The sequence below is a fragment of the Gopherus evgoodei genome, chromosome 1 (assembly GCF_007399415.2).
Source record: "Gopherus evgoodei ecotype Sinaloan lineage chromosome 1, rGopEvg1_v1.p, whole genome shotgun sequence".
Taxonomy (NCBI): domain Eukaryota; kingdom Metazoa; phylum Chordata; order Testudines; family Testudinidae; genus Gopherus; species Gopherus evgoodei.
Window position 1 is genome coordinate 216,428,755 of NC_044322.1, and position 19,379 is coordinate 216,448,133.

The following is a 19,379-nucleotide window of genomic DNA, read 5'->3' on the forward strand; positions in this document are numbered from 1 at the left end:
TCCCCCTGGCCTGGGGCTGATAGCCCAAGCTTTGAGATCCATGTGAGGAATCACAACTGGAGCCCTTCCCTCCCCCGCAACTGACAGTCAGGAGCCAGAGAGGCAATGTGCAATAATAACAGCTGTGCAACTGACAAGAATGTCAATTTCACCACTGGTAGGCTCCCTGCAATAAAACCCCTGCACAGGGCTCACAACTCTGCCTGTCATCCTCAGGGTGGGTGGGGAGAGCGCCAGCTGTGAGCCCTGCTGCTGCTTCCCAGTGAGGGATTGGTGGGGGTGTGGAGTGGAGGAGAGCTTGAGCCCAGCTACGACTGAGAGCTGACGTAAGTAATACAGCATCTGTGTAGCTATAACTACATTGACATACACACTATGCCTCGTGGTGATGTCAGTGGAAGCAGCACTGCCGGGAAGGGGTTAATCAGAGTGATGTGTTTGGGGGAGAGGGACTGTCACTTTCCACACTGATGGGTGCTTTGCTGCTCCATGGCGGTGCAGGGGCACCAGGCTGAACCAAAGGGCTGATTCTGCCCAGGAGAGGCAGGGTGCAGCAAAGGGCGGTGCAGCAAAAGCCAGGAATGGGAGAAGTAGTGAGAAGGAAAGGGCAGTGCTGACTGAAGTGACTGTAACACTGATGGCCCCACCACCACTATGGGGCAGGGAGGGAAGCCCTGAGCCGGGGGAGGGGAGCTGAGACAACAGCTCTGAGGCTCTCCAGGCTGTTGAATAACCAGCACGGTGGAACAGAAACCAGAAGGCGGCAGCTGCAGAGCAAGGCAGTGTAAAGTGGCAGTTGCATTCCTGACCCCCCAGAGGAGCTATACTGTCCCTCTCCAGCTCCATGTGCACGCCAGTCCAGGCCACAGCCAAAGCCCCAAGCCTGGGCTAGGTGCCCCCATTTCTTTAACCCAAAGCTAAGTGTCCAGTAAATTAATGGTCCTGGTGCCAGGGTGTCATAAACAGATAGCTAAGGGTTAATGTCTCTTTCACCTAAAGCACCTGACCAGAGGACCAATCAGGAAACCGGATTTTTTCAACTTTGGGTGGAGGGAATTGTGTGTCTGAGGTCTTTGTTTTCTGGCTGCCTGCTTTCTCTGAGCTTTGGAGAAGTAGTTCTGCTTTCTAATCTTCTGTTTCTAAGTGTAAGGACCAAGAGATCAGATAGTAAGTTATATGGTTTCTTTTCTTTGGTATTTGCATGAATATAAGTGCTGGAGTGCTTTGATTTGTATTCTTTTGAATAAGGCTGTTTATTCAATATTCTTTTAAGCAATTGACCCTGTATTGTATCATCTTAATACAGAGAGACCATTTGTATTTTTTCTCTCTTTTTTTATATAAAGCTTTCTTTTAAGACCTGTTGGAGTTTTTCTTTACTTCAGGGAAATTGAGTCTGTACTCACCAGGGAATTGGTGGGAGGAAGAAATCAGGGGAGATCTGTGTGTGTTGAATTGGCTAGCCTGATTTTGCATTCCCTCTGGGGGAATAGGAAAGTCCTTTTTGTTCCAGGACCGGGAACGGAGAGGGGGAGTCACTCTGTTTGGATTCACAGAGCTTGTGTCTGTGTATCTCTCCAGGAGCACCTGGAGGGGGGGGGGGAGGGAAAAAGGATTATTTCCCTTTGTTGTGAGACTCAAGGGATTTGGGTCTTGGGGTCCCCAGGGAAGGTTTTTCAGTGGGACCAAAGTGCCCCAAAACACTCTAATTTTTTGGGTGGTGGCAGCAGGTACCAGGTCCAAGCTGGTGACTAAGCTTGGAGGTTTTCATGCTAACCCCCATATTTTGGACGCTAAGGTCCAGATCTGGGACTAAGGTTATGATACAGGGCAAAACTCCAGGCTGGGGAATGACAAAAGGAGCTAGCACCACTAATCACCACACTGGGTCAGACCAATGATCTGCCTAGAGCAGTAGCTGGTCTTCCAGCAGTGGCCAGTGCCAGATACATCAGGGGACCTGAACAGAACAAGGCAATTGTTGAGTGATCCAGACCCTGTCATCCAGTCCAGGCCCAGCTTCCGGTGGTCAGAAGCTCTGAGATACCCAGAGGACAGTGCTGCATCCCTGACCACATTGGCTTATAGTCATTAATGGACCTATCCTCCATGAACCTATCTAGTTCTTTTTTGAACCCTGTTATACTTTTGGCCATCATGACATCCCCTGAACAGCAGCTCTGGTGTCACTTTGCTGCATATTGCTAAGGTGGGAGGTGGATACTGACTCTCTGCACTAGATCCTCATCAATACCTTTCACCTATCAATTGCCATCTGTGCAGCAATGACAATTTTTTGGGAACCATCTGGATCTCTGCCTGCTGGTGCCCCTCTCACTAGCACCACATTGCACAGCTGCAGGGCTGATGGGCAGCTCCTTCCCCTCAAGAGTGGACAGTCTAGGAAAAGACAGATTCAAGAGAGCAGGGGGAGGGGCTGGGGGGGGTGGGGGGAAGCTGGTACAGTTCCATGCTCTCCCAGCCAGCAGTCTGGAGCAGACAGTTCTGACTGCTGTTGGTTTTCATCACTATGGACAACTAAGGGGGGGGATCCTTAACAGGCAGAGCCCCACTTTCCTGTTAGGAAACATAGGGCTCCTACAGTTCAGCTGCTCAGCATCCCCAGTAATATTTATGGCATTTCCCTTGAGGGCTGCCCTTGAGTTGGGGGACCTACCATCAAAGTTTAGTCCTTTTTCACATGAAGATCCAGACACTGAACTCATCAGGACTGACACCACCCCCACCCAAAACCCTTTTAAGAGCCTAGGATTGTCATACTTTACCCCAACAGCCACCCAAATCTGGCCACAGCTTTTTGGCTATTGTGCTGTAGCAAGGCCAAGCCACTCATGCTGCAACTGAAGGCCCCAGGCTATACCAAGCTCTTGCCTAGCTAGCTGGCTGCCTGCAGCTGACAGCTCCCCTGTAGAGCTCACATTTAGGCACAAGCAGGTCACTTGTAAATGCCAGAAGCAGAGGTCAAGTAGTGGCCAAATAGACAAAGTCCAGAAATAGCAAGAACAAGGGGCAGTTTTCTAAGCCCGGCTCTACTGCCTGAGGCTGATGAGTTGCCTGTTCTGTGAAATGGGGATAATCATCTCAGCATGAACAAGGTGCAGAGGCAGGAAAGTGAGTTTAAGTCCATAAAACTCTGCTGCATCCACATGGTTAATTTCAGGCAACCCCCTCCTCCCCTTGAGGGAAAGCTAAACATGGCCCAGAACACAGCAAAAATCCACTCGGGAAGGAAGCAGCTTAAATACTGGCACTATGCAGAGTGCCCAGCAAATGTCCACCCTATTCCCCCTGCAACATATGGGATGGGAGATCCTGTGTAGGCCTCCTATAGGAAAAATAATGAAAGGAGACCATTTAATCCAGAGGTTTGAGAGGAGCAGAGGGACCATGGGGGCTCGACCTCCTAAATCCAGTCTGTGCTGAGCAAGAAAGGCAGGGAGAGGGCTGTATTAAATACAGCTCTGTTTATCCCAAGCAGCATGCTCTGCAAGAAGTGCTCACAGCAGCAGTCTTGCTCTTGTGGGGCTTTTTTCATCCTCTTGGCTCATGCAGCTGGAAAGGCAGCGGAACCGGCTCCGTGCACATCAAGTAAGGGAGAACATATGTATAGATGAAGCAGGTGTGAAATTGAGATAAGAGGTTGCTTAGGAAGGGACATGATGAAGCAGCTTCTAACCATGTAGGTCTTGCTATGAGCTCAGCTCGAGAGTGTATCGGGCTGGGATACAAGAGTGACCCTGTCCAAGTGTGCTGGCAGGAGAGGTCCATAGTTTAGCTCCATCCATCACTCCCCCCAACACAATGAGGGTTTCACACTCCATCCCCCTACCATCTTGGTCACTGCCACCCCCAAGCCCCTCTTCTAAACCAAAAGAAATGCAGAACTCATCTTCCACTAGTAAACACACCTGGGCCAAGTTTTGTTTTTTGGTTTTTAATTTTTATTTTTTTCCTTTTACAAACTTATGAAAGAATCACTGAGCAGATAAAATTATGTGATCTGAGAGCCCCAAAATGGCAGGAGCCCCATGAAACCTTCATTCAAGAGTTTTCCCATGGGGAAGGGAGGGCTGGAAGAAAAATTAACAAGAGATTCATTGAACTGAAAGCTAGGTGCTGGTACCAAAACAAAGGCCTCACAGGCTTGGCAGACACAGCAGTTACGATTCTAGTCCTGTAAAAATCCAAGCCCTAGCAAAGGTTGGGTGTGAATAACAGGCCCCCAAGGGCTCACGCTGCCCACCCCTGCCCGAGTTTAAAACCACCAAAGGGGATTTAAACTAGCCAACTGGTGATGCCCAATGGCATAGATGGCTCCCAACACTGGGGATTGGGTACCAGCTTGGCCATTGCATTGGGAATTTCAAAGTAAGTGAGACAGAACAATCAGTGAAAACTAACAGGCAGCAGCAGAGGGCCCAGGCAGATGGGGAATCTTGTGTGAGTGACCTTGGCGATCTTCCCTCACCCATCTCGCTCTGCCAGTCGGTGTGAATGGTTCTAGCAGTTTCATTTCTTCCCTGGTTTGGTCAGGAGGCTGTCACTGTGAGGAGAGAGAAATGAGACAGTCTGGAAGGCACACATGAAGGGGGCAGAGTTTAACAGCTGATCCAGCCTGACATTTGGAAAAAAGTTGGCCTCTACCCCTAGCTTCACTAACATGTCTCTCAAAGCTCCATGAACCCCCCGGGAGAGGTAAAAATTCAACCCATTTTGCAGTGGCAGAAATAAAGGCAGAGGGAGGAAATGACTCAAGATCACACAGCTGGACAAGGCCACAGCTGAAACAGAACCCAGGAGTCCTGACTACCAGGCTCCCTGCTTTAACCAATTAACTAGGCCACTGAACACTGGCTGGCCTGCCCCTGTGTCACACGTGGGATTCAGCAGGGGAACAGACTCTGGGCCCAGGAGATCACCATGTCTCTGAGGGCATAGAGGGAGTTTCAGCCTGCTTGGAGAAAGCCTATGGAGAAAGGGATCCTGTATGGACAAACACCTTTCCACCCACCCCCACCCACCACCGCCCTGCAGCAGCCAAACACACCCACAGCATCCAATTCCCATGCCAACTGTCTCCTTCCACGATCCCACCTCTCCTCAGTCTAGGCTCTCCAAGCCACTTGCTTGTCTCCTCCACTTTCAGAAACCCACCCTGATCCCATCTTGGCATGCACTGACCATGCTGCTAAAAACACTGATTCACCAACCCTCGCTCATCCACCCATGACATCATCCCCAGTACTGGAGCACCTCACAGTGTGATGTATTTGTCCTCACCACGCCCGCGAGAGCTCCGGCAGCGCTATTAGCCCCATCTGACAACTGGCCTACATCCTCATAGGTCTTTACACACCAAACTCCCACTGACTTGCCCAGGAAGTCTGGGACAGGGCAGAGAATTGAACCCAAGTCTCAGGCTAGTGCTCAAACCACTGGACTGTCCTCTTCCAAATGGCTCATCTCCCTTGCTGCCTGAAACTCGGGAATGCCCTGCCTCCCATGTGATGGAAAAGTGACCTGTGCCTTACCTTCCTCTGCATGTCAGAAGAGGCAGCCAAAAAAGAGAGAAGAGAAAAACAATTAGATTTAACTGGACTTGAATCCTGAGCTTTAGAAATATAAGCAAGGCCCTCCCATGCTATCCACGGACTCATCCCATTCAAGAGAAATGTGATTCAGAGGGACAAAGCTCCAGAGGGGTATCTCTGGGGCTCTGAACACCTTTAACATTCACATAGAGAGGGAGTGAGTTTGGGGGAAAAAGGAGGAATCCATCTTCTGACACCACTGCCCCCCTTACCTGGTGAAGCCCTCATCCTGTAGGTTCAACTGTAGGTTATCAGCTGTGAGATACACGCGGTTCTGCGATGCCGCAATCTGGAAGAGACACCAAGTGAGGGCAGGGTGGAAGCGAGTTCACAAAGGGGTGGAGTGAATGAGACCCCTCCACACAACTGCCACCCTGCGCACATATTTCTGAGTGGGACAGACTAGCCTAAGTCCCTGGGAGGGGATGATGTGTTAAGAGGCTTCCAAGAGAAGCTGAGGAATCCCTATCAGGTTAGCAGACTCCTGTGAGGGATGCTCTAGGTTTACCTGGCCCTGAGTACAGGGACTGGACTAGACGACCTCTTGAAGTCCCTTCCAGCCCTACATTTCTATGACACCTGCTAACTGAGGCCTTGATATTTGAGGCTGCACCAGTTTAAAGTTTAAACACAGATTTAGTTAAGATGGTGCAAAGTCATGTGTGGACATTCTTAGTCTAATTTAAACCTGGCTTATGTTGATTTACCATAAACCAATATAGAAATGGGTTCAGTGAACCAATATAAGCCAGGCTTACAACCAGATCAGGAGTGTCTACATGGAGTTCTGTATTGGTATACTAGCATATCTTAGTTCAAGTACTACAAGTTTGAATAAGGACAAAGCCACGCCCCACATCCAGTGCCATCAGATTTTGAGAACTAGTGCTCATTTCAACTTCCCATCACCCTGACCTTTGACCCCCAAGCAGGTATGTGCCCACTTTCCCAGACCGCAGGGTACTGGGGCCTCTGGGCGCTGTGGCTGGGTATGGGGTGCTGAAGTTTGATATAGATCTGTCTTTACGGTGGGGGGGGAAGCTCCCTCCCCCTCACCAAGATCACAGATCAGTACAGACAACCCCCATCCTGACCAGAAGGGTGGGGGTACAAAGGGGCAAGGTCAGGAGGAAGCAGGTCACATTCGCCTTAGACTCATCACATGGCCTCTGGGATGGGTGTGGGGAGTGCAAACAAGTTAGTGAAGGGGAATGAGACAAACCTAACTCACTGTTTTGGAGATGTTCTGGGCAGCTCGGATCTTGCGCAGCTTGATATAGCCTGGGTTCTTGCTCAAGGCTTCACCAATGTGAGGACGACAGTAAGTTAAGGGGGAAATCTGCTAACAGACCCTCACCCAGCTTCCCCCTCCTAAATGAGTGTCACCAGATTCTCTCTGAAACAACGCTCATTGAATCAGCTTGACCTTTGTGCTGTCCCATGAGGTCAAGCAATGGCACTGAGTGGCTGTAGCTGGAAAGTTGATGTAGATCAAGCAGGTGTCAGTTGGGAATGGAGGCTCCAGCCTATCACCAAGATCACAGGCCAATGCAGACAGCCCCCATGCTCTGCTCAGGGAAGGGGGACAAATGATAGAAGAAGGCACATCTGCCTTCAATCCATCACATGGGCTTCCAGTATGTGTACTGTGGGCTGAGACAGACTCCCAGAATCCCTGTGTCCAGCACACCTTCCCAACCACACCCACATGGCATGGAAAGGATATCATCTTGGCAGCCGTGGCTTCCCCCTCTGCCTGGACAATCTTCTGCTTCTGTTCCTGCTTGGCCTTCTCCACCAGGAACTGGGCTCGCTGGGCCTCTTGCTGGGCTAGGGAGAGAAAAGGTCAAAACCAGAGACATTAGAACCAGGTTTCATCCTTCCAAATCCCATGGCAGGATCCTTCCTACAGTCTATTCCCTGGGCCTCGTACGTCTCAGGACCTGAAGTTATGGTATCCTGGGCCCTTGCCCAGCTGGTCATTTACTTAAGATTGTCCATTTTTTGACACAGGGACCGCCAATTTATGTGTTGGCAGTTACCTAGCACAGGGAGGCCGGGGCACCTAGGCACAGCCACAATACAGCTACACACACTAATAGTCAGGAACTGCGCATAGCTCCCTGAAGCAATAGGAACTCAGGCCTGCTGCAGGAATGGAGAATCTTCTAGTCCATCTTCCATGACCAAGCACTTTAAATGCTGCCTGTCAAATACACAGGTTCTGGATGCTGGCTAAAGGAGCCAGACTTGGCAAGACCTGACTGTGATTATATCCATGTAATATTAGTGCTATTTTAGATAAAACTTTCAGCATTGAATTTCCTTATATGAAAAGGAAAGGAATGGAACTGCCTGTGGCTAAGGGTCCCAGTAGGATTCCAGAGTTCACCTGTCACAGAGGCAGATGGGCTGAGGATTCCAAAACAGAAGGGCCGCTCCTGCAGCACGCATCCCCTAACACTGTGCTGAGGCTTGAGGGCAGTACCAACTCACCCACTTGCTTAGCCTCAACAGCCGCCGTGTACTCGCGGCTGAAACTTAGCTCTGTGATGGCCACATCATCCAAGATGAGGCTGAAATCCTTGGCTCGCTCTGTCAGTTCCCGTCGGATTAGCAGAGAGACCTGAAATGAAAGAGTGGGTAGGAGGGGCAGGACTTCAACCCGCAGATCTCTTCCCAGTTACCATTCCCTCCAGAGCATCATTGCCTCCCTCCCTTTCAATCCACTTCCTAGGGACCTAGTTCCCAGTATGCTGAGCGGTAAGAAGAGGATTTTTGGGCACCCTTGCATAGGAACCTAAGAATTTCCAGACCAAGACTCATGGTCCATCTAGTTCAGTACCCTGTTTCTGACAGCAGCCAGGGCCAGCTGCTTCAACGAAAAGTATAAGAAACCCTGCAGCCAGCAGATGGGGAAAACTGTGACCGTGTTAGGTTTCAGCCAGGTCTCTAATAGTCAGAGATCAGCCTAAAATCTGAAGCATGACTTTTAATATCCCTTTCAAAATGTGTGTTGCCATTATAACTAACTCTGGATACTCCTAATACCTATATGAATATCCACTCTCTTTCAATCTACTAAATTCTTGGCCTCAGTGACATTCTGTGGCAATGATTTCCTCAGTTTCAATGTCATGGAGAGTCCTCTTGTTCTTGTGTTCTGAGACAGGGAGAAGAGAAGTTCCTGATCTCTTCTCTACAGGAGTCATTATTGCATAGACTTATGTCCCCTTTCTAAGGAAACAATCCCAATCTTTTTGGACTCTGTTTTTCCAGGCCCTTGAGCATTCTCATCACTCGTCTCTGAACCCACTCCAGTCCCGCAATATCCACTGGAGATGGAGTGACCGCTGGATACTGTGTGCAGTATTGAAGGCTGCACCAGTGATTTATATAAAGGCATTATGATATTCCCTGTATTATTCACAATCCCATTTCATATGCCTCCTAATATTCTCTCTCTTTTGTGAGCACAGAGGCTGTCACTGAGCTGTCTGTGTTGCCCAGGTCTCTCTCCTGAGCTGATATGGTTAATTTTGAATCCTATAAGGTGCAGAGGGTTCAGCTTTTTCCCTCCACCATGCATTACTTTGCATTCATTGACACTGGATTTCGTTTGCCATCATGTGGCCCATTCCCCTAGCACATCTGGGTCTCTCTGAAGGTCCTGCCAGTCGCCTCTGGTCCAGATTAACCCAAATAACTCTTACCTGCAGATTTTGTTTCCTCACTGTTCACCCAGGTCCTTTACAAATCACGAATACAGATATTAACAGCATGGGGCCTAGTACAGTCCCTTCAATACCCAGCTGTTAACCTCTAATCAGATGCCAACTAACAATTTATTTCTACCCTTTACTTTCCATCTTGTAGCCAATTTTTGATCTATAGCTATATGTCATCTCTCACTCCCACAATGACTGAGCTCCTTTAGTAGGCTCTTGTGTAGGGCCTAGTCAAAGGCTTTTTGGAAGTCTAAATAAATGTCAACCTCTTCTCCTTTATCTACCATTTTGCTTACATGTGCAAGTAATTCTGAGATGTATGAGACATGATTTTCCTTTGCAGAATCTGCGCAGGTTAGACACTATCAGATCATGAAATTTTAGGTGTTTTGTTGTTTATAATCATTTCAACCTGTGTGCCAGATACAGATATATGGCTCACTGCATAGTAATTCCCCAGATCACCCGTAGAGTCTTTTTTAAATATAAGTACACCATTTTCTATCCTCCAGTTCTCTGGAGCAGAGGCTGTTCATGAGAGTTTGAATATTTTGTTAGCAGCTCCGCCACTTCATTCTGAAATTCCTTCTGTAACCAGCTGGGCCTGGTGATTTTTTGCCTTTTAAATTATCAATTTGGAACAGACCTCATCTTCAATACCAGGAAAGAACAGATCACGGTAGGAATCCCTCCAACATTCTTAGTGTTGAAGACTGATGCAAAGAAAATATGCAACTTCTCAAACAAATCCTTATCTTCCTTAACGGTACCTTTAACCTCTGATAATCCAGGGGACTCACCAATTCTCTTAGGCTTCCTGCTTCTGATATGTTGAGAGAATCTCATTTGTTTTTTGTCTTTCGCTATTTGCTCTTCAAACTCCATTTTGGCCCCTCTAATTTCTCCCCTACACATTAGCTGCTATAATTTATGCTCCCGTTTATTGGCTTCATTAGGCCAACTTTTGAAAGATTTCTGTTTGGCTTGAATAGCATCTTGAATCTTATTCGGTTATATTGATTCACTTCTTGCCTTTCTGGATCCCTTTCAGTTCAACAGTGCCCATGTCTTCTCAATTATTGTTTTTATAAGTAGCATCAATTCTATCTCTTGGGATTTTACCGTCGTTCCTTTTATCATTTAACTTCTAAAAGGGCCTTTTGACTAACCTAATAATTTTATTGAAATCTCCCTTTCTAAAGTTTAGTGTAACTTTTTGATATCCTAACAGCCCCTAGGATGTTGAGCCTTATTATACTGTGGTCACTATTACTCAGTGAATCAGCCACTGTTCGTTCTTGATTTAACTATCAGTTTCTTAAGACTAAAATGAAAGTATTCTTTCTTCTCTTGTGCTGGTTAGAACTTACTTCTTGGAACAGCTCTCTCCTAAAATGTCGATCAATTGCTTCTCTAAACTTGGTCCTGTTGTACTATTAGATCAGGTTGTGTGTGGGCAGCTGAAATCGCCCATTATCTTCATTAAGTTTTCCTGCTTCTGATGTTTCTCCACATTGTGCACTCAATTTCCTCTTTTTGATCTGGAGGCCAATAATATATTCTTACACTTGCGATCTGTATTCCTGTAGATTCAATGGTGTGGTCCTGGCCAATGAGAATTTTTATCTCGCTGGATTCTATAGAATCTTGTAGATACAGCAGTGCTCTGCCATCACTTCAGCCTAGTCTGACTGACTTGTATAGATTGACCTTACGTCTCCTTCCTTAGGCATTTACATTTGGCCTCCAGGATCTCTTTCCTACATTCCCCCATGTCTCTGGTCCCAACATGTATCAGGACAGACCACGGGCTCCTCCTCACTCACCAGAAACCAGCTGAGGTGTCTCATAGTATCTGCCATCACTGAATCTGGCAGGAAAGGGACTCTGACCCCGGTGCCAAAGGGCTAATCCTTCCAAACTAGCCTCTGTCCCTTGTCCATCCTGTGCATCAGGGGTGGGGGGGGGGGGGGAAAGAAAGGAAGAGGACACGACGACAGGCAGGGGAAGGGAAGTATGATCCCCCACCATGGGATAATGAACAGACCTGAGCTCGTTGAGTGATGAGTTGTGAAGCATTGAACTTGGCCACAACACTTTTGAGCACTTCGTTGACAATGGAAGGAAGGACCCGCTCCTCATAGTCCAGACCCAGGCGCTGGTACATTTTGGGCAGCTCTGCAGCATTGGGGCGTGAAAGGACACGCAGAGAGATGTTCACCATCTGCAGATCTAAGAGACAGAGAATCAGATTAACTACATCCCCAAAGCCCAGCCTGGCTCCCGCCAGCTCTGTCAATACCTCTAAGTCTGCAGACCCCTACTTCAGTCCCTTCTTTCTGCTAAAGTCTTATTCCTGGCTTGCAGCTCCGCCTCCACTATTCCAGTCTCCTGCTTAGGCTCCACAAACACCCTAGTATTCTAGCACTGGGAAAATACAGAAACAATGGGCAAAGGACTGTGTCCCTTCCCCTGTCCTGGTCAAGTAGATGGTCTCACCTTTGGAGCCTGTTGGGGAGGAGATTTTTCGGGGTCGAGCTCGGATATCATAAATTATTGGATACTGAAACCAGGGGATTCTGAAAAGCCAAGGAAGAAATCACGTTATACAATCAACAGAGGTATCATGAAGGAGGAAAAGGAGACTGGGATGGAGAGTGTACGTGTGTGCAACAGGAGAATGGAGGAACAGTGAATCCAAGGACTGAATAATATTGGAGAAGAATGAAACCAAGTTTAGGGCACTAGCTTAGGACCCCTTCTCTACTACAGCCTTCCTGCATGACCGTGGGCAAGTCAGTCTCTCTGTGCCTTCAGTTCCCAGACTGTAAAACAGGGATAAAAGCATCACAAGGACATGGTGAGGAGAAATACATAAAAGACTGTGATATGAGAAGCTTTAGTTCTACAGTAATAGGGGCTAAATCCCCAGAAGTACCATAGGTAGATCAGTACTAACAGGGCAGCTGAGCTGTTACCTGAGATGTTTTTTGCTAAAAACTTTAACTTTTTCCTTTTTTGATGCCATTACAAGTGGATTTTTTGTATTTGCTTCCTATTTTTTAAACCAGAGAGTGGGTGTGTCACACGTGCTACAGTTATTTTGACAATCTCAATTTAACTGTGATGTTCCCACCTCATTGCTATGAGTTCCCAACTTTGTGGCTACCATGTGGTTGAAGATGGCACCTTGCAAATCTCTGTCAGCAGCACAGGCCCCTCCAGCATTACAGCTGGGTCTTTAGAATAGTTAGGAGACTGTTTTAAATGAAAATTTAGTAACTACAAGAATGTGTCTGTTCCTGGGATTAAGGCTGCTTTCCCAAGAAGGAATTTATCGGGGGTAGCAGTGAAAGTCTTGGTTTGAACGAGGAAAAAGATCTTTTACCTGCGGGTGCTCACAATCAACAGCAGGTTGGCTCAAACGGACGTGGATGAAACCCCAGGAGCCACCTCCCACCTCTGCCCTTTACCTGAAGTGCAGCCCCTCGGCCAGGATCGTGTCTGGCTGGATCCCACCGATGCGGTTGAAGAATATCGCCCTCTGGCCTCCTTCCACTGTGGGGAGAGCGGGCAGCAGTCAGGCCAGGCGGGGGGAGGGGGGGCACGGGGCGGGTGGTCGGAGCACGGGGCCAGGCGAACTCACCGGTGAAGACCGACTCGCGGACCCCGTAGGCGACGGCGCCGGCTCCCAGCAGCAGCTTGAGGGCGGTGCCCATCCCGCGCGGGCCGGCGGGGAGGCGCCCCGCCAAGTCCTTCAGGTTCTGGGCCATGGGGAGCTCGGTCGGGCGCTGCGGGACCGGCACAGTCAGTCACTCAGTCAGTCCCCTCCCCCCAACCGCCCCGTCGCGCCCCCCCCCCCCCCCCCCCCGCCGGGAGCTGAGCTCACCCCGCCGCCCCGAACCAGCCCTCACGTTGCCGCCGCAGGAGAAGGAGGAGGGAGAAAGGGCACCGGAAGTGTCCGTTTTCTAACCCCTCCGACAGGAACCAGTGACCGGAAGCGGCCTTTTCCAACATGGCGCCCCGAGACTGAAAAACAAGCGGGCGGAGGCGGTTCCGCTTCACAGCGAGCGCGCGGAAACAACCCTGGCCGCGGGGAGCGAGGCGCAGGGAAGGTAAATAAGCGGGCACAGGGCACGTGACGTCGATGTTTAGGTTCTCTTACCGGAAGCAGCCTTTCGCACAGCGGAAGTGCCCGGAATATGGCCGATTTGTAGGCTCTCTCCCCGCGCCGCTGAGGGAAACGCGAGGCCCCGGTTTAGAAGAGCACGAGCTGTAGCTGTGACGCCGCTTCCGGTTCTAAATGGCGGCGCCCACGCGGCAGCTCCGGAGACCAGCAGGGGACGCGGCGGCGGAGGCGGCCCCGGAGGCGAAGCGGCCCTGGGGGCAGCGGCGGCGGCTTCTTGTGCTTCTCGAGGGAGCGAGTCTGGAGACCGTGAAGGTGCCGCGGGAGCGGAACGGGGCTGGGCTGGGCCCGGCGGGGAGTCCCCGTGACTCGCCTTGTCCTCACTCTCTGCTCGCCTCTTTGGTTGCAGGTTGGGAAGACGTACGAGCTGCTGAACTGCGACAAGCACAAATCGCTGCTGCTGCGAAGCGGCCGGGACCCCGGGGAGGTGAGGCCCGACATCACACACCAGGTACGACCCACGTTGTGCGGGGCCTAGGAAGGGCCAGGTCGCTTTGCCAGCAACCAGCCCCTGCAGGAGGCGCTTATGCAAAAGCCAGCCTTTCCTCTGGTCTCCTCATAACAAGAGATCAGCTTGTTCCTTGAAGCAGGATTGGCCCTTCCAACGATTTCTCTTTTTTAATGTTATAAATCACATCGCCCACGTCAACACCCATCTTTTAAAATTCTGCCGCAGCAGAGCCAGTGCGCCTTTTTGAATCTTTTTCTCACCACTTCCTCGGCAGAATAGTCCCTTCCTGTTCACTGTGCCCAGACCTGATGTCTCAGAGTTGATCCTTCCTTTTAGCATCAAATTCTCTGGTGTCATGTGCTTCCCCCATTGTGTGCTCTCTCTCTTAAGAGCCTCCTGATGCTCATGGATAGTCCCCTGAACCGGGCTGGCCTGCTGCAGGTTTACATCCACACCCAGAAGAATGTTCTCATTGAAGTCAATCCCCAGACCAGGATTCCCAGAACCTTTGATCGATTCTGCGGTCTGATGGGTAAGAGGTTCAAACTGCTTCATCCCTGTTCTGGCTCCCCACTTATGACCCTTTGACTCTCTAGCCAGTCTCTGTTTTATTATTTGCTTCTCCCTCCTCTGCTTGCATGTACAGGGCTGGAAATTTTGAGGCAAGATTCAAAGAGCCATATTGACTCAGACTTTAAGGCCAACAGGGACCATCATACTCATTTAGTCTGACCTCCTGCACATTTCAGGGCCTCACCCACCCATTCCTGAGATAGACCCATAACCTCTGGCTGAGTTACTGATATCCTCAAATCATGATTTAAAGAGTTGGTTACAGAAAATCCACCACTTACACTAACTTAAAACGGAGAGTTGACCCTGCTACAGAGGAAGGCAGTAACCAACCAACCCTGTGTCTGTTTACTGTGGTGAAGCTGCACCTATCAGAGCAGAACCACCTTCTGCAAGTCTGGGGATGTAAATCGCAGCCATAGTTTGGGAGAGTGGGATGAGAGAAAGTAGCCCAGGTCTGAGCCTCAGGGGTGCTGCCTCAGGGGAAGGTTCTGTATTGTTAATGGCATTGGAAATTAGGAGGCTCAGACATGAAACTTGAGGCTTTTCCCAACTCCGCTTGCTGAAGAATAGGTACTCTAATGTTGGCACATGAAAATTTCCTGGTTCTCTTCTTCTCCTACCAGTTCAGCTGCTACACAAACTCAGTGTCCGTGCAGCCGATGGGCCCCAGAAACTGTTGAAGGTAAAAGTTTCTATTCCTAACTGTGGAGGGGGAACTTAATGACTCTGTGGTGCTCCATAAGGGCCGAGGATGTGTTAGGAAGTGAGCCTCTGCTGCTGTACAGAAACATTGTTTTGAACCCTAAGATCTCACCTCTAAACCTCAAGCTAAATGTGTTTCCCCATGCAGGTCATCAAGAATCCAGTGACAGATCATCTCCCTGTGGGCTGCATGAAGATAGGCACCTCTTTCTCAGTCCCCAACGTGACGGATGTGCGTGAACTGGTTCCCACTACAGAACCTGTTGCAATTGTTGTGGGAGCTTTTGCCCATGGCTCGGTAAGGGTAGTGGTGGCTGACACACCTCTTCTCCCATCACTGATTGCCTGGTGGAGCAGTAGACCTGTCATGGGAAGTAGGGGACTCTTTCCTTTTCAGTATAGATCATGGTTTTCCTTTACTAGAGGAGATGCTGTTGATGCAAGGCCTGTGCTCTGCTGCATGACCACTTATCTTAAGAGGGTATTCCCTTTCAATTCCTCTCCCAGAATTGCACTGAAATTTTATGATCTTATGCCATACCCATGCCCACCCTCTTCACCTGGATACAAGATGTTATGAGTTAGTAGCTGTCCTGCCCGGTTTCAAGGGTAGGTGCTTATCAGTTTTGGGTGGATTGAAGTACATAGTGTGAAAAGTGCAGCAGGATTGTCAGTGGTTGGGGGTGTTAACTGACTGGATAGTAACATGGATTTCCTGCTTCCCCCTCATTCTGCTCTCTCCCCAGCTGAATGTTAACTATACAGAGAAGATGATCTCCATCAGCAACTATCCCCTCTCTGCTGCCCTGACCTGTGCCAAGATCACCACAGCTTTTGAGGAGGCATGGGGGGTGGTGTGAGCCCTCCATAATTGGCCCTGTGGAGTAGGACTCTGATCTTTCTAGAATTGGCAACTGTTTTTCTACTTGTGTGTGTAAGGAGCACTGAGAGTCAACCTTGGCTGAAGGCTCAGTGGTAGAGTTCAAAGCATACCGTGCTGAGCTTTCCTTCCATACAGGCTGCTCCCATGGTGAGAGGCCAATGGGCACTTCTCTGGCGGTGTTCTTTCTCCTTATATTAAAATTACTTTTGATAAAAAATGCATTTTTGTGCTGTGAATTTTTTAACTGCAGGTGAGTAAAGGGGTGAGGAGTGAGTAAAGGGGTGAGGAGAGATGCTGGAGGGTCTGTATTATGACCTTTGCTGCCATAAACCTATTCCTCAGCAGCAGTGGATAGCACAGTCAAGAGTAACTGTCAGTTAGCCATAGCCTGATAAATATGAGCCAGAGAGATCTCCTATAGCAGATATTTAACATTCCTCGAACCTACTGTTCCCTGAGGAGGAGGTTTCACCCCTCCCACTCACCAGAAAAAGCAGCTGAAGCAGGAGTGGGGAGGGAAAAAGAAACAAGGAACAATTTTTATCTGGGATGACTGAAGTAGAAAATTCAGAGGTGGTTCCATCCCCACATAGTGGCGGTGTTTAGTGCTTTACAATCATTTGAAGTCAGCATAAAGGAGTGTCCACCAGAGGGCAGCAGATAGATAAGGCAACATGTAGAGGGTGTGGAAGTGGAAGGGCATTGCCCTCTCCACTCTTCACCAGTGGGTCTCTGACCCTGTACTCTCTGTTCCCCTCATCACATTGACAGAACAGTTGAACTTGAACACAGCAAACTTGACAGGTGATGCTTCAGCACAGGATGAGTCCATCACCTGTGCCAGTTCACTCATAGTACAAACTGAAAGGAGACAACAGGCAAAAGTTAGGAATAAAGCAGCCCCCACTGACATCGGTTATCCCTCAATCTTGACCTGCACCTTTGCCGTTCTAGGCCTCAGGTCTCCCTGCCCCACTCTGCAGCTGTATCCAAGTCTCACCTTTTGGCCGTTACTCTGCTTTCTTTAGCTTTTCTTTCCGTGGCACAAGTACTCTGCGGACGTAAGGCAACACAAGCAGTAAGGTGAGGAACATCACGTGGCCTACGAAATAAATAGAGCTATACACCTGTGTGGAGAGAGAGGGAATTAATGCTTAGCTTGCATGCTGGTCTCTCCTGTCCCCCCAAAATCTTGCTGCCCTTTCAAGGTTTTTATATACCTTGATCCACTTGTCCCAGGAAAAAAGGCAGAATGGCACCAGTGAGTAACCCATGAACATCAAGTGGATGGTTTGCTGCAGGACATAATAGAGAGGCTGCAGGATAGTGATGGAGGCCCAAGCACTCAGAATAGGAGAGTCCCGCACTAGGCTGATGGCCTGACAAAAAAGGAAGGAGTGGTCAGTTTAATAATCTTACTGTCACTTGACATCTGTATGCATAACACACAGGGCCGTATGCATTCAGTGATTATAGACAGAATTGGCCTCTATGCTCTGAAAGATGTAGTGTCAGACTGCAGTCAAACAATGACTCTGAAAAACGTTGGGTAGAGTTTTAATATGAACTCTAAAGAGATTAGCTGTAAACTAGTGTTGTCAATTGCAGGTAATGCCTGCCATTAATAAACCACAATTAACACATTAATTGCATGCCTTCCACCCTGCCCAAAGGTAGCAGCAGCAGGGGGCTGAAGCCCCAGCTTGCAACTCTGGAGGTGATGCTGCACTGGAGCAGCCTGCAGCATCCCCTGGGGAGTGGGGCTGAAGCCCTGACACTCTATTTGAAAATAGCCCTCCCCCCGCAATATAAATAAATGGTATTCTAATGTTTTAACTGTGATTAATCACAATTAATTTTTTAATCACTGGACAGCCCTACTATAAACTATTTCACTGTTGATAGTTTTAGCAGATGCAACCAGATCATGTGCTTGCAAGCTTCCCAAGTGTCCAGAGCCTCAGTTGCCCCCTACCCATAAGCCAAACTGGCTTCTTCCCTGACATCTTTTATGATGAAATTATGGATTCTCCACACAGATGCTAGCAGTCTACTTAAGAGCAAACAATATGGTGTAAAATGCAGATACATAAGGGACAGGTCAGTTTTATATTTCATTCAGGTAAAGCTTCCAGCGTGAAAGTTTCCCAAAGTTACTACAGACTCCTGGGTCTTTAGAAACCATGGGGCCTTGGCTATCACAAGCCATCCCCCTGCTAATATACCAGACACAGCGTACCTGTCTTTCAACGATGACTATAAGGAACTCCATTTGGAAGCACACAAGGTAGCCAGAGTGCAGCCCATGCCACACAGCCAGGAAGAACAAGGCCAATGCCTGTGACAGAAGCTTGTTACCCAAGAACTTCAGCCGTTTGAAGATGTAACTGGAGCCAAGAAGAGAAACTCAATGCAGTTCTGATTGATTAGCTCCTTTCCTCTCTGCACACTGGGGATGTGTTCTGAGAGACTGAAGGCCTCTGTGTCCCTTCACTGGGATAAGCAGCAGGGCTGTTCCTCCTGCCTGGTCAACATGCCTCAGCCCTGCCCTGGAGACATCCTGGCTAATGGGGAGAGGCCAACCTGCTGAGAGCACTCAAGGGCTGGGGCAGGTGAATACTTTGCATGACTGAGCACTTGTCCAACCAGGAGCTGGGTCAAGTCATTTCAAAGGTCATGAGATGGGAAAAGACTTCATCACAACTGCTTTGGGGTCACATTAGAACCAGTGCCCTAGAGACAAAGGGCTTCATACTCCATTCCCAACATCCCTGCCCCAGCAAGCCTTCCAACTTCTTGCCTGGGCCTAGATTAAGACTGGTGCTCTGACTGTGAAAGGCCCCCTGCTCACCGAGCCACCCAGGCATTGGTGTTGATGTTGAAGGAGGCAATGGTCCCCGTGAAGAAAGGTGTTGTCTCGAATAACCAAACCTTCATGTTGGCACAAGCGTCCCACTGTGGTTTCCCATTCTCATCTCGGCCATTGTACCCAAGGCCAACGAGGATGCAGACTCCTTCCTGTGAGAAACGACACATATCAGGGAAAAGCAGCACCTCCTACTGGAGAAGTCAGAGTTGGGCAGTTATAGGCTCCTCCCCCACAATGGCACAATGCCTACTGTTGGTAATGGCAGAGATGAGCTGCTACAAGTTGCCTCCTTTCTCGCTAGGAAGGGCAGAACTGGGTAGCAGGAGGATACTTCAACTCCTTCGTCTGACTATTATGTCTCACTCCCCACAA

The 19,379-nt window shown here is 49.1% G+C and overlaps 3 protein-coding genes and 1 non-coding gene across 4 annotated transcripts in view; 1 reads left to right on the top strand and 3 right to left on the bottom strand.

Moving 5' to 3' along the window:
• Positions 1-3,935: 3,935 nt before the first annotated feature.
• On the bottom strand, positions 3,936-13,164 carry PHB2 (prohibitin 2). Its single transcript, XM_030536076.1, has 10 exons — positions 12,987-13,164; positions 12,814-12,898; positions 11,840-11,919; positions 11,388-11,572; positions 8,109-8,238; positions 7,339-7,442; positions 6,844-6,921; positions 5,825-5,901; positions 5,553-5,558; positions 3,936-4,564 (listed from the first exon to the last, which is right to left on the bottom strand). Exons 1-10 carry the CDS (start codon positions 13,111-13,113, stop codon positions 4,531-4,533), a joined length of 906 nt encoding a protein of 301 aa, XP_030391936.1. The 5' UTR covers positions 13,114-13,164; the 3' UTR covers positions 3,936-4,530.
• LOC115644637 lies at positions 6,529-6,778 on the bottom strand. The gene has a single exon (XR_003998571.1). It is a non-coding gene; the product is annotated as a small nucleolar RNA U89 (small nucleolar RNA).
• Positions 13,165-13,343: 179 nt separating the features above from the next.
• EMG1 (EMG1 N1-specific pseudouridine methyltransferase) lies at positions 13,344-16,354 on the top strand. Its single transcript, XM_030536090.1, has 6 exons — positions 13,344-13,781; positions 13,876-13,977; positions 14,368-14,509; positions 15,177-15,235; positions 15,404-15,553; positions 16,002-16,354. Exons 1-6 carry the CDS (start codon positions 13,644-13,646, stop codon positions 16,113-16,115), a joined length of 705 nt encoding a protein of 234 aa, XP_030391950.1. The 5' UTR covers positions 13,344-13,643; the 3' UTR covers positions 16,116-16,354.
• Positions 16,355-16,712: 358 nt separating this feature from the next.
• LPCAT3 (lysophosphatidylcholine acyltransferase 3) overlaps positions 16,713-19,379 on the bottom strand; it is a 30,449-nt gene continuing 27,782 nt past the window's right edge. The window contains exons 9-13 of the mRNA XM_030536063.1: positions 18,990-19,156; positions 18,378-18,525; positions 17,359-17,517; positions 17,139-17,265; positions 16,713-16,999 (exon numbers count right to left, since the gene is read on the bottom strand). Of these exons, the coding sequence (XP_030391923.1) occupies positions 17,149-17,265; positions 17,359-17,517; positions 18,378-18,525; positions 18,990-19,156 (591 nt within the window). The 3' untranslated portion in view covers positions 16,713-16,999; positions 17,139-17,148. The remainder of the gene's footprint in view (positions 17,000-17,138; positions 17,266-17,358; positions 17,518-18,377; positions 18,526-18,989; positions 19,157-19,379) is intronic.